This window comes from Erinaceus europaeus, chromosome 15, assembly GCF_950295315.1.
Source record: "Erinaceus europaeus chromosome 15, mEriEur2.1, whole genome shotgun sequence".
NCBI lineage: Eukaryota > Metazoa > Chordata > Mammalia > Eulipotyphla > Erinaceidae > Erinaceus > Erinaceus europaeus.
Window position 1 is genome coordinate 6,380,548 of NC_080176.1, and position 11,618 is coordinate 6,392,165.

An 11,618-nucleotide genomic window follows, 5' to 3' on the forward strand; every position below is an offset into this window, starting at 1 on the left:
GAGCTGCCCCTGCCTGCAGTGGCAGGGTGAGCTAGAGCGGGCTGGCTCTGCGGCGGCCGAGGTGAGATGCGTTGTGGCAGCTTCTCGGCTGCCCGGGGCCCGCCCGGAGCGAACACTGCTGGTGGCTTTAATTGCTTTCACATTCCATGGGCTGGCCTGTCACAGGCTTCTTCCACCCGCCCATGGGGGAGGGCCACCCCACACACCCAGCTGACCATCCTGTGCGCCACCTGTGCTCTGGATGGGAGGGGCTGAGCTGCCACCACCCATCTGGGGACTGGAGTTCAGACAGGCCGGTGAGTACGCCAGCTACCCATGCTGGGTGCCTGTCCTGCTTGGGACCTGGAGGCTCTGGTAAGAGGGCTGTGGGCCACGAGGAGCAGGCCAGTTCTCAGGGGGGTGGGGCCCGAGTCCAAGAGTGTAGCTGGAGAAAACATACAAAACAAAACATTTTATTTGGTCCATAGGAGCCTGAGTCTGGACACCACCCACGAGTCCTCCAGGATGGGGACTGAATTGATAAAATAGCCTCTGTGTCGAAGAGCTGGCATATTTACAGGGTTAAAAATATTCACAGCTCAGAGAAAAAGGGACAAGGGGGCAGGGCAGGGGAGGGGGAAGGCCCCACCCGGCTAGGCTGGGGGCATGGGGGCAGCAGCGGGAGCCGAGCACATCCTGTGTGCTGGCCGGTCCTGCGGATGGTGGATCTCCTTGTGGTCCCTGTGCTGAGGACTAGCCCTGCACGGGCCCGGGCATGGCTTCAGTCCTGGCAGAAGCTCCAGGAATTGCATAGTGTCACTGGGGCAGCTGGGGCATCCCTCCCCAAGCCGGGCCACCAAGCACCCACCTCCCAGGAAGCTCTGCTGGGACTTGGCGAGGGCTAGGGGGAAGGGGGCGCTGGCTACTGACCCCAGGGGCTGGTTCCTCTCCCCTAGGGCCCTGACCTCTGACCCCAGGTACTGGTCCCTGTTCTCCCCAGGGCCCTGACCTCTGACCCCAGGTACTAGTCCCTGTTCTCCCCAGGGCCCTGACCTCTGACCCCAGGTACTGGTCCCTGTTTTCCCCAGGGCCCTGACTATTGACCCACCACTAGGGGCTGGTCCCTGCTAACCAGGGGTCAGGCCTCAGGCCTGTTCAGATTTGGTTTTGGGAAGGGTACTCCCAGCTGCCCCTCAGGCAGGAGGCCCCAGGCCCTCCCCACAGTCTGGGGGTTGGAGGTATTCTGCTGGGAGGCTGGGAGGGGGTCAGGGCAGCTGCCCCAAGGTGGACAGCCCCCTGGTGGTCCTGAGATTCTGGTTCAAGCGTCCTCTGTGGGGGGTCTCCCTCCTAAAGTGCTTGTGAGTTTGGGGGTGGTCATAGCGGCCGGGGCCCATGCAGGCCGGCCACCTCAGGTGTGAGGGGGGGACTATGGGTGCCCCGTGAGGCCGTCCAGTCGCTGAGGAAAGCTTGTGCGGCCTTGCGGTGCGCCAGGCGGTGTGTGATGGAGAAGCCGGCGTTGCCCTCCAGCTGGGAAAGGATCACCAGGACCTGCCTGGGGGAGGGGACCGGTCAGGGCTGGGGGGGGTAGGGTGAGCCGGTGCTGCTGGGGGGTGGTGGTGAAGGGGTGGGGGGTGGGTAGGACGGTCTGGGGGAGCGGGCCAGGGGCTGTCCAGCCTACACCTGATACCCGGGGGCCCACCTGTGCAATGGCGGCACGCTGTCCTGGGTGCGCAGGCTGCCGCGCGTGGATACCACGTTGAAGCTATCGGAGCAGTCGCACTGCACGTGCAGGTAGGCCTTGGGGTGCCGGTTCTCCACCACCACGATGAGCCCCGCCCAGCCGTGCGTCAGGTAGTAGCAGGTCATGCCCTCCCGGCCCTGGGACAGTGCAGCTTTGGTGGCGGCCTCTTGCCCGTGTCCCTGCCCCACCCCACCCCTGCCCCGTCCCGCGCCCCGGCCCACCCCAGCCCAGTCCTCCACCCACCTCGTGTCGTTCACCACGGCTCTCAGTCAGCAGGATGATGGCGTCGGCCAGCGTGCTGGGCTGCGCCTCTATGGGCTCCACCATCACCAGCCGGGAGCTGTACACGGCCAGCACGTGGCCTGGAGGCTCGGGGGTGCATCGTGTAGCCCCCACTGAGGGGCTGCAGGCTGTGGGGAGGGGTACAGGAGAGGGGCCAGAAGGGGGCAGCTTGGTTGGGGTCAGGCAGCTTTAGCAGTGAGGGATGGGGGAGGCACCCGGACCCTGGGCAGCGTGTGGAGGCTACCTCACCCGGGGCTGTGTAGTGTGGGCTCACCCTGGGTGGGGGGTGCAGGCGGGGGGCTCCAGTGGTTGAAGGCACAGCACACCACGGCGTACTCGCCAGGCTCAAGCATCACGTCGCAGTTGACAAACTTCTTGACAGCGCGCTTGCTGTGTGCCAGCAGGCGGCCTAGGCTCAAGCGGCCGCTGCTGCCAAAGGAGGCCCGAAAGACCAGCACGCACAGGTCCAGCAGATGGCTGTCCCCCACATCTGCACGCCTGTGGGACGGGGTGTGTGTGTGTGAGTCAGTGGGGTCAGGGCGGCTAGAGGGGGTCAGCCATGGCTACACAGGGTCAGGAGGCCCTACTCCAGCCCACCTGCTGCCTTCCTGGAAGAGGGCAAACTCCAGGGCAGCGCGCTCCAGCACAGTGAGTGCCGTCACGCCCACGGGCCCACAGGCTGAGTTGGGGAAACGGCCCTGCACCCGCACCTCCTGCCAGTCTGAGTGCACCTTGCAGATGTCCACGGAGTCGAAGTACCTGGGCAGAGAAGGCAACTCAGCAGCCCTCACCCCAGACTAGGGCCCTGGGGTTCCCAAAGAGCAACCCCCCCACCTGAATCCAGCATCCAGCAAGTCTTTGGCCAGCTGTGGCCACTGGACACCACCGGGGACCCCAGCCTCAAGGGTGACGGACAAGCCTTGGTGAAAGCCCAGGGGACCCCAGGAAACAGCTGGCTGGCAGGGTACCTGATGAAGTCGCTGTACTCCATCCAGAACACGCCCTCACTGCTGCCGTGTGGCATAAGCTCACTGCGCAGGGGGCCCGGCCAGTGTGGCCACTCATCCGACCAGTTCCCGTTCCAGGAGAAGCGGCCCCATGGGTTGCGCAGACGCAGGAGCCTGTGGAGGAGGGAACTGAGGGCTGTGGCCCGCCCATGGCTTCCAGAGTCCCGGACAGCCACTCCACACTCCTCCTCCATGTTGGTTTACAGTCCATCACACCCTACCTGGAACCCTGCACGTCCCGCACGTCCAGCACAGAGTAGGCATGGCGGGGACGCAGGCCCAGACTCTCATAGGCAGCGTCGTCCACCTTCATGTTGCCACCGCCACAGGAGGCGCCCATGAGGAACCTGGGCGGGCAGAGTGGCCGCTGACTGACTGTCCACACTCCCTGGGGGCCCGCGGGCCAGAGGGCAAGACTCTTGGAGCCATAAGCCCACCTTCCCAGCTTTGGGAATCTGCTTTCTCAAGGCTGGTTCCTCCACCCTCTCACTCCCCACTGTGAGGGGGGACTTCAGATGGGCAGAGCACAGCACAAACAGGACGGTGGGTCTGCAGGAGTGAGCTCCCAGCCCTGCACCTGGCTCTCACCCCGCCTCCTTGGAGCTCAGCATCTTGGCCCAGATGAGGTCAGTGTCCACAGGCTCCTCTCGAGGGTTGGTGGAGCTGACCTGCAGTGCCAGGCTCTCGCAGGGCGCACCCGTGAGCGTGGCCAGGCCCTCGATGGCGCGGCCAGCCTGGAGGGCGAAGTAGGAGCCGTGCAGTTTTGCCAGAGCCTTCTCGATGAGGGCTACCCACAACTGCTTCCGCTGTGCCTGCGCGGGGGACAGGCAGGTCGAAGGCCTATTTCACACTTGGGGCAGGAGCAGGGCACCCCATAGCCCAGCTAGAGGAGGAGCGAGAAACCCCATACCCACCTGGGAGAAGAGCAGGAAGCCCGCCTCGTCGCAGGGCAGCATGTCATCCACCAGCACGGTGGTCCATGTGCCGTCCTTACACAGCCGTACCTGGTAGGCGCCCTCGGGGCACAGACTTCGAGTCACCATCACACGCTCCACCAGGTCTGGCCGCTCAGCCAGCACGGCCAATGCACTCAGGAACCTGCAGGAAGGGCCGTGAACAATGCCCTCAGAGGACTCTCCCATCCCCCATAGTCCCCTCTGTCCACCCTACAGCCTATTCTGTCCATACCAGAGCCCCCTATGTCCACCTTGCCCCCAGGCCCTCCCTTTGGCCTCACCAGCAGTTCCCCAGCAGCCCCTGTAGGATGTCTGAGGGCCGCAGGGTGTGGAACACAGACCAGGGGGTGCTGTGGTCCCTGAAGACGGAGCAGTTGATCTGGTGGGGCCGTAGCCACTGCCGCACGCGCTGCTGCACACTGTCCCCCGTGGGGAAGCCCACGGACTGTGGCCCTGGGGGGAAGCTGTCATCCACGAAGCTCACACTGTTCTGTAAGGGCAGTGGGGGTTCAGGGCAGTGTGGGCTAGGGGGTAGGGCCAGGGCAGAGAGCTGAGGGGCAGCCAGCGCTCACCTCCCGGCAGAAGGCCACGATGTTCTCCCACAGTGCCTTGGCCTCACCCTCGTCAGTCTGCCGCCGCTTCTCCACGTGCATGCTCTCTCGGCGCCGCAGGGGTGTGGCGCCCCGGTGCTGAGCCACCAGCACCTGTGGCGTGTGGCAGGTGGCGCAGTGTTTGGCGCGAGGCACGTTGAGCAACGTGCAGGCAGGGCAGGCCCACTGGGTGCCCGGCGGGGCCAGGCGGCCGGCCTTGTGGGCTGGGCCTGCGTCATGCTCCTGGAAGCCGTGGAGCTTGGAGCAGCCACAGACCGAGCATCGAAGGGCGGCCGTGGGGTTCCTGAGCGTGCACTTGGCACAGGACCAGCTGGTGAAGTCGGGGCTGGAGGGGCTGGCGGGGGTGAAGCGCACACTGTCACCTGCCAGGTCGATGAGGTCGCTGCCCCCGGTGCCGCAGGCCTCACAGCCGGCGGGGCAGGAACAGGAGCCGCAGCGGTGCAAGGGCGCTGGGCCTTCAGCCGCATCCTCCTCCAGCAGGCTCAGCCGCTTGCTGGACAGCAGCTCTGCCAGGCGGGGCCCCCCTGTGCGCACAGGGCCCTGGGAGGGTGTGGCTGGGCCAGCCTCAGGAACCGGCGGCTGGGGCTGGGGGGGCACCTCACGCCGGCTACGAGGCACGGGGTTGTTCTGCAGGGTGGGTGAGAAGGGACTGAAGGGTGCCCGGGGGGCCTCCTGGCCGACAGCAGGGGGGTCGGCCTCAGTACCCTCCCCAGGCTGTGGTGGGGCCGGGGCCCCCTGGAAACCAGCAGGCGCCAGGACTTCGGGGATGACCAGGGCCTCAGGGGGGATCCTGGGCAGTGAGAGTCTTCGAGGACCCCCACAGGCAGAGCACGAGCTGGCCACGGGTGTGTTAAGCAGTGTGCAGCGGGCACAGGCCCAGCTGCTGCCCGGCTCCGCCGTCCCCTCCTCTTCAGGGCGCCCCCTGGCCTGCTCCTCCAGTCCCGCTGTCCGTCCTGGCCCTGGCCCTGGCTCTGACCCTGACCCTGCCTCCTCAGGCCCGCTGGCCTGGGGCTCCCCCAGGACACCATTGATGACAGGCAGCAGGGGGGCCCCAGGGGCGGGCTCAGGTGTGAAGCCACACATTTCGCAGGTCTCCTTGCCCAGGAAGTTCCGGAAGGTGCAGCGGGCACAGGGCCATTTCTGCTCCTCCACGCTGAGCCTCAGGATCTGGTCCAGATCAGGCTTGTGCCGTGGAGCCTCGCAGATGGAGCACTGGCGCTGGCCTGCCAGGTTCAGGAAGGTGCAGCGGCCACAGGACCACTGCCCGGCCCCAGCCATGGACGTGGGCGCAAGTCTGTAAGGCAAGGAGGGTACTGTGGGATCAAGGTTGGGATGAGGAGGGTCTGGGTGGGGGAGCAGGGTGTGGTCAGGCTGAGGGTGGGATGTAGTCAGGGTAAGGGTATGGTGTGGTTAGGGGCCACCTGGGTGGGCTGTCCCCTCTGGGCTGTGACAGGCAGCAGTTCACCGCTCCATGTGGGGTGCCAGGGCTGAACCCTATAGATCTGGGTCTCTGGTATAAAACACTGCCCATCTGCACCCCAATCAATAGTGAGGAGAGGAAAAAATCAGCTGGATGAAGGGGTACGTGGCCTGTCCCCACAGCTGACACATCTCAGGACCCGCGAGACCCCTGATCAAGCTCACAGCCCAGTAGCCTGGAGGCCCGAACGACACCAGCAATGGCCACATGCCACTCATGATGGCACCCAGGTGACAAAGGTGCCCCAAAGTTGCCTAGAGGACACTGTCCTCTAGGAGCTGGAATGGGGCTGAGAGAACCACACCCAGAGCCCCTCGGCATCTGGCCACCCCACAGCACCCGGTGGCCTCCTTTCTCTTCCCAGGTGAGAGCTGCCTGCAAAGCTCAAGGCTAGTGGCAAGGCCCCGATGGGCAGGACAGTCCTGAGGCAGCAGAGGGAAGGGGTGCCAGACAGGTGCACAGACATGGTGCAGAGAAACTGGACAGTCCTCCAGCAATACCAACTGCCAGGAAGAAGCCCCCAGACCTTCAGAGGGGGCAGAATGAGAACACAGTGGTCTAGGGATCTGGGAGGCGGGTTACACTGCAGAACCCCCCCCCCCCCCAGAAGAGCAGACAGAATCACCACACACCAGAGACGCCTAGGACCCAGAGCAGCAGCGCTCACTCAGGGAATCTCCTGATTTAGACAGGGGCCACCAAGGCTGCCCCATGCTGGTCAGGGTTGGCTCTATCACCGGAACTGTGTGGAGGCCTCCTACACTGTCCTCGGTGAAAGCAGAAAAATCGATAGCTCTCCACAGCAGGCGGAGAGCACCATCTCACCAAGCCCTCCAGGTTCAGGAAGAAAGGAGCCTCTTCAAACAAGCAGCAGCCGCTTCCCACCCAAACAGCCCCTGTGAAGTCGCTGAGTACAGGCTGCCATCCGGGAGAGCTCCGGGAAGGAGGCCCCACTGAGGAAGGCCAAGCATCATACACACAGCCCCAGGCCCAGAGCATCCCTGAGGAGCTGCCAGTTCCTGGACAGACACTGCTTGAGGGGGTCCTGAGTGCATGAGGCACCTGTCCCCACACCCCCAAATCACTGAGCAAGGGAGGCACCCTGCCTGCCCAGGAGAGGCCTGGAGGGAGAGGCCAGGACTCAGAGGCAGCCCCAGGAGGGGAAGCTCTCCTGCAGGTGGGGGCCCTGACCAGGCGAGCCTAACCTTTACCACAGCACCGCTCACTTTCCTGCCACCCTCATGGTGCCTGGGGGGGTGGGGTGGTGACATGCTCTGCAGGCCCTGACAGGCCAACAATCTGGAGGGGGTGGGCGGAGCAGAGCCCTCCCCCCCCCCTCCCACTGTGCCCCTAGGTGCTAGTCTCAGTTCCTTGGAGGAAAAACCAGCAGCCACCCTTAGGAAAGGGCTGCTGGGGGGCCGTGCCAGAGGGGCGGGTGGGTGGGGTTTCCCATCATGTCAGCTCCACCAGGCCCCAGGAGGTGCCCTGAACAGCTGCCTGCACACCCAGGTGTCAACCCCCAAAACATTGGGTGGTGGGTGACCACATACCCCATGGTCATTTGCAGACCCTCACAATGGGATGCCCTTGGCCACCCACTTCTGAGTGGCTTCTACAACAGTAAGTCTACAGACAGGAGGAAGACCCCGTGGGCAGCGTGAGGAGAAGGCTGTCTCTGAAATCCCATGGGAAGCCCAGTGGCTGGTGCCCACGGGAACAAGTCCCACCCGCCTTCTTACCTTTGGGCCCGGGGGCGTGGGGGCTGCCGTGGGGGGACCAGGGCACCAGCCCATACCGGTCCCCCAGGGCTGCCCCTACACCAGGGGTGTGTGGGCCCTGGATAGAGCGGCCCCCTGGGGAAGCCGCGGTCCGACTCGGTCTCCCCGGCCAGCGAGGAGGCGGAACTCCCCATGGCCCCCAGGACGGCCCGGTCACGGCTGGCCAGTGGCGGTCGAGGTGGAGCATGGAGGGTGCCCACGCCGACGGTGGCCGGGCTGGCAAGTCACACAACACAGAGATAACACAGAGAGAGAAGAGAGGGAGACAGCGTGATTCACAGGAACGGCCTGGAGGCCCTAGAGGGTGCCAGCAGGCAGGGTCTCTCCTGGGTGGACCCACATCCATCGGTCCACATCTGGCCTCTCTTTCAGAAAGAAAGGAAGTGCTGGACTAGGCCTCCTGCAGAAGGCAGGCGGGTCCTTCCCAGAGGAAAAGGAAGGGGGAGGGGGAAAGCGGAAGCCACCAGCAGGCAGGCGGGGACAGCACTGCAGCAATGGCATGGTGGCCCTTCCGGAACCTTCCAGAGGAAGAGTGGTTCAAGGCCAGGAGCAGTCACCAGCAAGCAGTGGGGGGAGGGGCTTGTCCAGGGCCAGCAGGCTCTCCTGAGGGACAGATGACCCGTGGCTGGGGCCCTGGGGAGGCAGTCTGCGGGGCCTCCATATTCACAGATGGGGGCAGAGGCCACTGCCCAGCGGCAGCAGGAAGTCACAGGTGAGGTTTCCCATCCCAGTGGGCCTTGTAAGCCTCTCCCCAGCTGCAGCCTCTCCTCACTGTACCCTGGAGTCACACCTCAAAGTTCAGAGCCCAGGGCTTAGGCCCCCACAGCCTAAGACTCCCGGTGGCCAGTCTCTCAAGGGTCAGACAGATCCCCTGGGGGGTCAGTCCTCACTCAGCCTGGCCGGCTCTGCCGTGACTATAAGCAAGGGCTCCATGGTCTGAACACCCACCTGGCTGAGATGGGGACTTCTGCCGCCCAGCCTGGCTTCATAGATGCCCTCTGCAGCCCCCCATGGCTAGGCTGTGGCCCAAGACATGAAGGTCACAGGGATGCTAACCTGAGAACTCTCCAGATGCAATGCTGACCTTGCCCAGGAGCTCCTGGCCTGTGCCCGGCTATGCCAGTCAGCTCTGAGCACACACCTTGGACTAGCACGGTCTCTCACAGGCAGAGACAGAGTGCCAGGACAGCCTCTCGTTTGACAGGTGGCACCGGACAACCCCAGAAGAGCTCACCCCAAAGGGAAGTGATGGCAGCAGGGGAAGCCCCCGGAGCTGGGTCAGAAGGTCCTAGAGGTTTGCATGCCTGGTGTCTTTCCTTCCAAAGGTCAGCTCTTGGTGCTGGCGCAGGGCTTGGGCTGGGCGTGAAGCAGGCCCCTCCCATGGCTGTCCCTGCGTCCCGTAGTGTCCTCTGGCCCAGCCACCAAGGAGGTGGGGGGCGCAGCCCTGCCCTGACTGTGGGAAAGACGGAAAGCGCAAGGCATGGAGCTGTTCACAGGGTGACTCATGCGCGCACCCCACTCTTGTGATAACCTGTCTAGCATCCCAACTCGTCCTGTGGGACAAGCTGGTGGCTGACTTCTGGGAGAATTGATGCTGAACTTTAACCTCGTAGGTGTGCCCGGTCGTGTAAATCTTGCAATGGGGTGAGGTGGCCTCAACCCACAGCCTCCTTTGAGCTCACATGAGGGGAGGCACCCAGGGAACCAGACACAGCTCAGGCCTTAGTGATGCAGGAAGCCGGTAGCCCAGGGCCCCTGCATGGAGCCAGGCTGCCCACCACAGCTGCGGTCTCTGGGGGACTCTATTCACTGCTATTCTCACCAACACCGGAGTTGGTGGGGTGAAGGCAGCTCTCCCCCTTCCCCTGCTCCCCACTGACAGCTGCCTCCTAGGACAGATGGCCTGAACTCTCAGCAATTCAGCCAAGGGCCCAGCTGGCCTTCCTAGCACAGGGGTCAGACCCCAAAGCCAGTCGGCTGCTGCTCTTCAAAGTGCATGTGGGGCCCAGGACAAGTCCCCTTACAGCCTGGCTGTAAGTGGGGACGGGGATGTGTGTGTGTGTGTGTGTGGGGGGGGGGCAAGGGCTGCTCTGCATACGTCCAGGAGGGAAGGCGAGGGAGAGAAAGCAAGCTGAGTCCGAACCCGGGACAGGCTGGGCTGCTTCCAGCAGGACCCCGGTGTCACGGGCCACAGCAGGGCCCCCCCGGTCCCACGTCCGTCCAGGGGAAACACTATCTCTGCCGCGGTGCTGCAGAAAGTCACGGAGACGTGGAGGGTAGGGTTACCCCTGTGCTAGCCCAGTCTCGGGAGGAGATCCCGACCCAGCCCCCCACGAACCTCACAGGACCCCCAGCACCGAGTCCCCTCCCTGGCCCCGCAGGCTCCGGGCTCCGGTGTCTTTGGGGTCCTGCTCCCACAGCCGGGTCAGCACGTCGGGTGGGAGGGAGGCCGGCCAGGTCAGGACACCCGGCCCGCTCAGCTCCCGCGCACGGTTCTCCGGCCGGTCCCAGCCCAAGATGCTAGGGGTGGGGGACACGCATTCCCGGGCGGTTGGGTCCCTGGGGTCTCCCTCCCCGTGGCGTTGGGCCCGGGGCGCCGACCGGAGGGGAGGCTCAAGGGCAGCGGCCAGATGCCCACGGACCCCGAGTTCGGCCCGGCCCCGCGGCCATCGGGGCCCCCCGCGCCCGCCCCCCCGGATCCAGGCCGCCTTGGCCCAGCCCGGCCCATCGCGACCGGCGGGACTCACCTGCGCCCGGCCCGTGGCCTCCGCGGCCGGCCCCCAACTTCCGGCCCCGGCGCCTGCGCCGCCTCCGTCACGACCCGGCGGGGCCCGCGGCTACGGCGCGCCCGGGGCGCACGCGGCGCTGAGACCCGCGCCGGACTACCGCTCCCAGGGGGCCGCGGGACCGGAAACCTGCCGGCCGAGCGCGCAAGGCATGCCGGGAATTGTAGTGAAACGGCGGCCACCAGCCCGCCGGAGACAGCAGCGACTACAGTTCCCACAGCACCCTGTTTGGGCGGCGGGGCGGAGAAGCGTCCGCAGGCGGGACCTAACCTTTCAGTCCCGCAGAGCCCCGCCTTCCTCGCCGGCTGTAGGCCGTGCACCTGGCCCTGCTGGCCCGCCCTAGTGTGACAGCCCGGCGTCCCAGCGCGCCCCTCCTCATGTTCCTCGCCTGGCTGCTCCCCCTTCCCATGTAGTTCCCCTGGCTCTCCTCGCCACCTCCCGCCGTGCTCTGCTGACTGCGCCCCCATAGGGCTCCCCTAGTCCACCACACCCCACTCTTCATGTCCCCAGTCCTTTCTGTGCTCCTAGACTCAGTACATGTCCATGCAGTGCCGCACTAGGTCTCCAGGTCCCTTTGTCCATGCTGCTCCCCTCAGCCCCCGGTCCCTGTTGTGTACCCCTCGGCAGTGTCGACTCCCCCCCACCCCGCTGGTCTGTGGTACAAGTGGTTTTACAAGTTGAAAGTGGGGTGACCAGTTCTGCTTTCTTTTTCTTTTTAATTATCTTTATTTGCTTATTGGATAGTAGACGGCCAGAAATTGAGAGGGAAGAGGGAGATAGGGAGAGAGAGAGAGAGAGAGAGAAAGAGAGACACCTGCAGCCCTGCTCCACCACTTGTGAAGCTTTTCCTTTACAGATGGGGACCAAGGGCTCCAACCCGGGTCCTTGCACATTGTAATATGTGCATTCAACCAGGTGCACCACCACCTACCCCCCCCCTTTTTTTTTTTTTTAGATTTATTAATGAGAAAGGAAAGAACCAGACATCACTCTGGTAC

The 11,618-nt window shown here is 64.7% G+C and overlaps 1 protein-coding gene across 2 annotated transcripts; it reads right to left on the reverse strand.

Moving 5' to 3' along the window:
• Positions 1-436: 436 nt before the first annotated feature.
• On the reverse strand, positions 437-10,731 carry CAPN15 (calpain 15). Of its 2 annotated transcripts, none has more exons than XM_060172668.1 (12): positions 10,582-10,731; positions 4,538-5,870; positions 4,247-4,455; positions 3,924-4,107; positions 3,598-3,821; positions 3,231-3,356; positions 2,971-3,123; positions 2,600-2,761; positions 2,277-2,500; positions 1,964-2,130; positions 1,679-1,857; positions 437-1,531 (listed from the first exon to the last, which is right to left on the reverse strand). In XM_060172668.1, exons 2-12 carry the CDS (start codon positions 5,852-5,854, stop codon positions 1,354-1,356), a joined length of 3,123 nt encoding a protein of 1,040 aa, XP_060028651.1. In that variant the 5' UTR covers positions 5,855-5,870; positions 10,582-10,731; the 3' UTR covers positions 437-1,353. The 2 variants fall into 2 exon arrangements, with proteins under 2 accessions (XP_060028651.1, XP_016045855.2); XM_016190369.2 differs by lacking the exon at positions 10,582-10,731 and adding an exon at positions 7,796-9,545 and having other exon boundaries at positions 1,384-1,527.
• Between the last annotated feature and the right edge of the window lie 887 nt (positions 10,732-11,618).

What these genes read in the sequence shown, in the direction of transcription:
- CAPN15 (XM_016190369.2), bottom strand. Translation starts at nt 7,968, where the DNA reads ATGGGGAGTTCCGCCTCCTCGCTGGCCGGGGAGACCGAGTCGGACCGC. An exon ending in GCTTCCTGCTCTTCTCCCAG is followed by an intron (nt 3,822 to 3,923) that starts GTGGGTATGGGG and finishes TCCCCCGCGCAG; the next exon opens with GCACAGCGGAAGCAGTTGTG. An exon ending in CTGAGCTCCAAGGAGGCGGG is followed by an intron (nt 3,357 to 3,597) that starts GTGAGAGCCAGG and finishes CTGCCCGCCCAG; the next exon opens with GTTCCTCATGGGCGCCTCCT.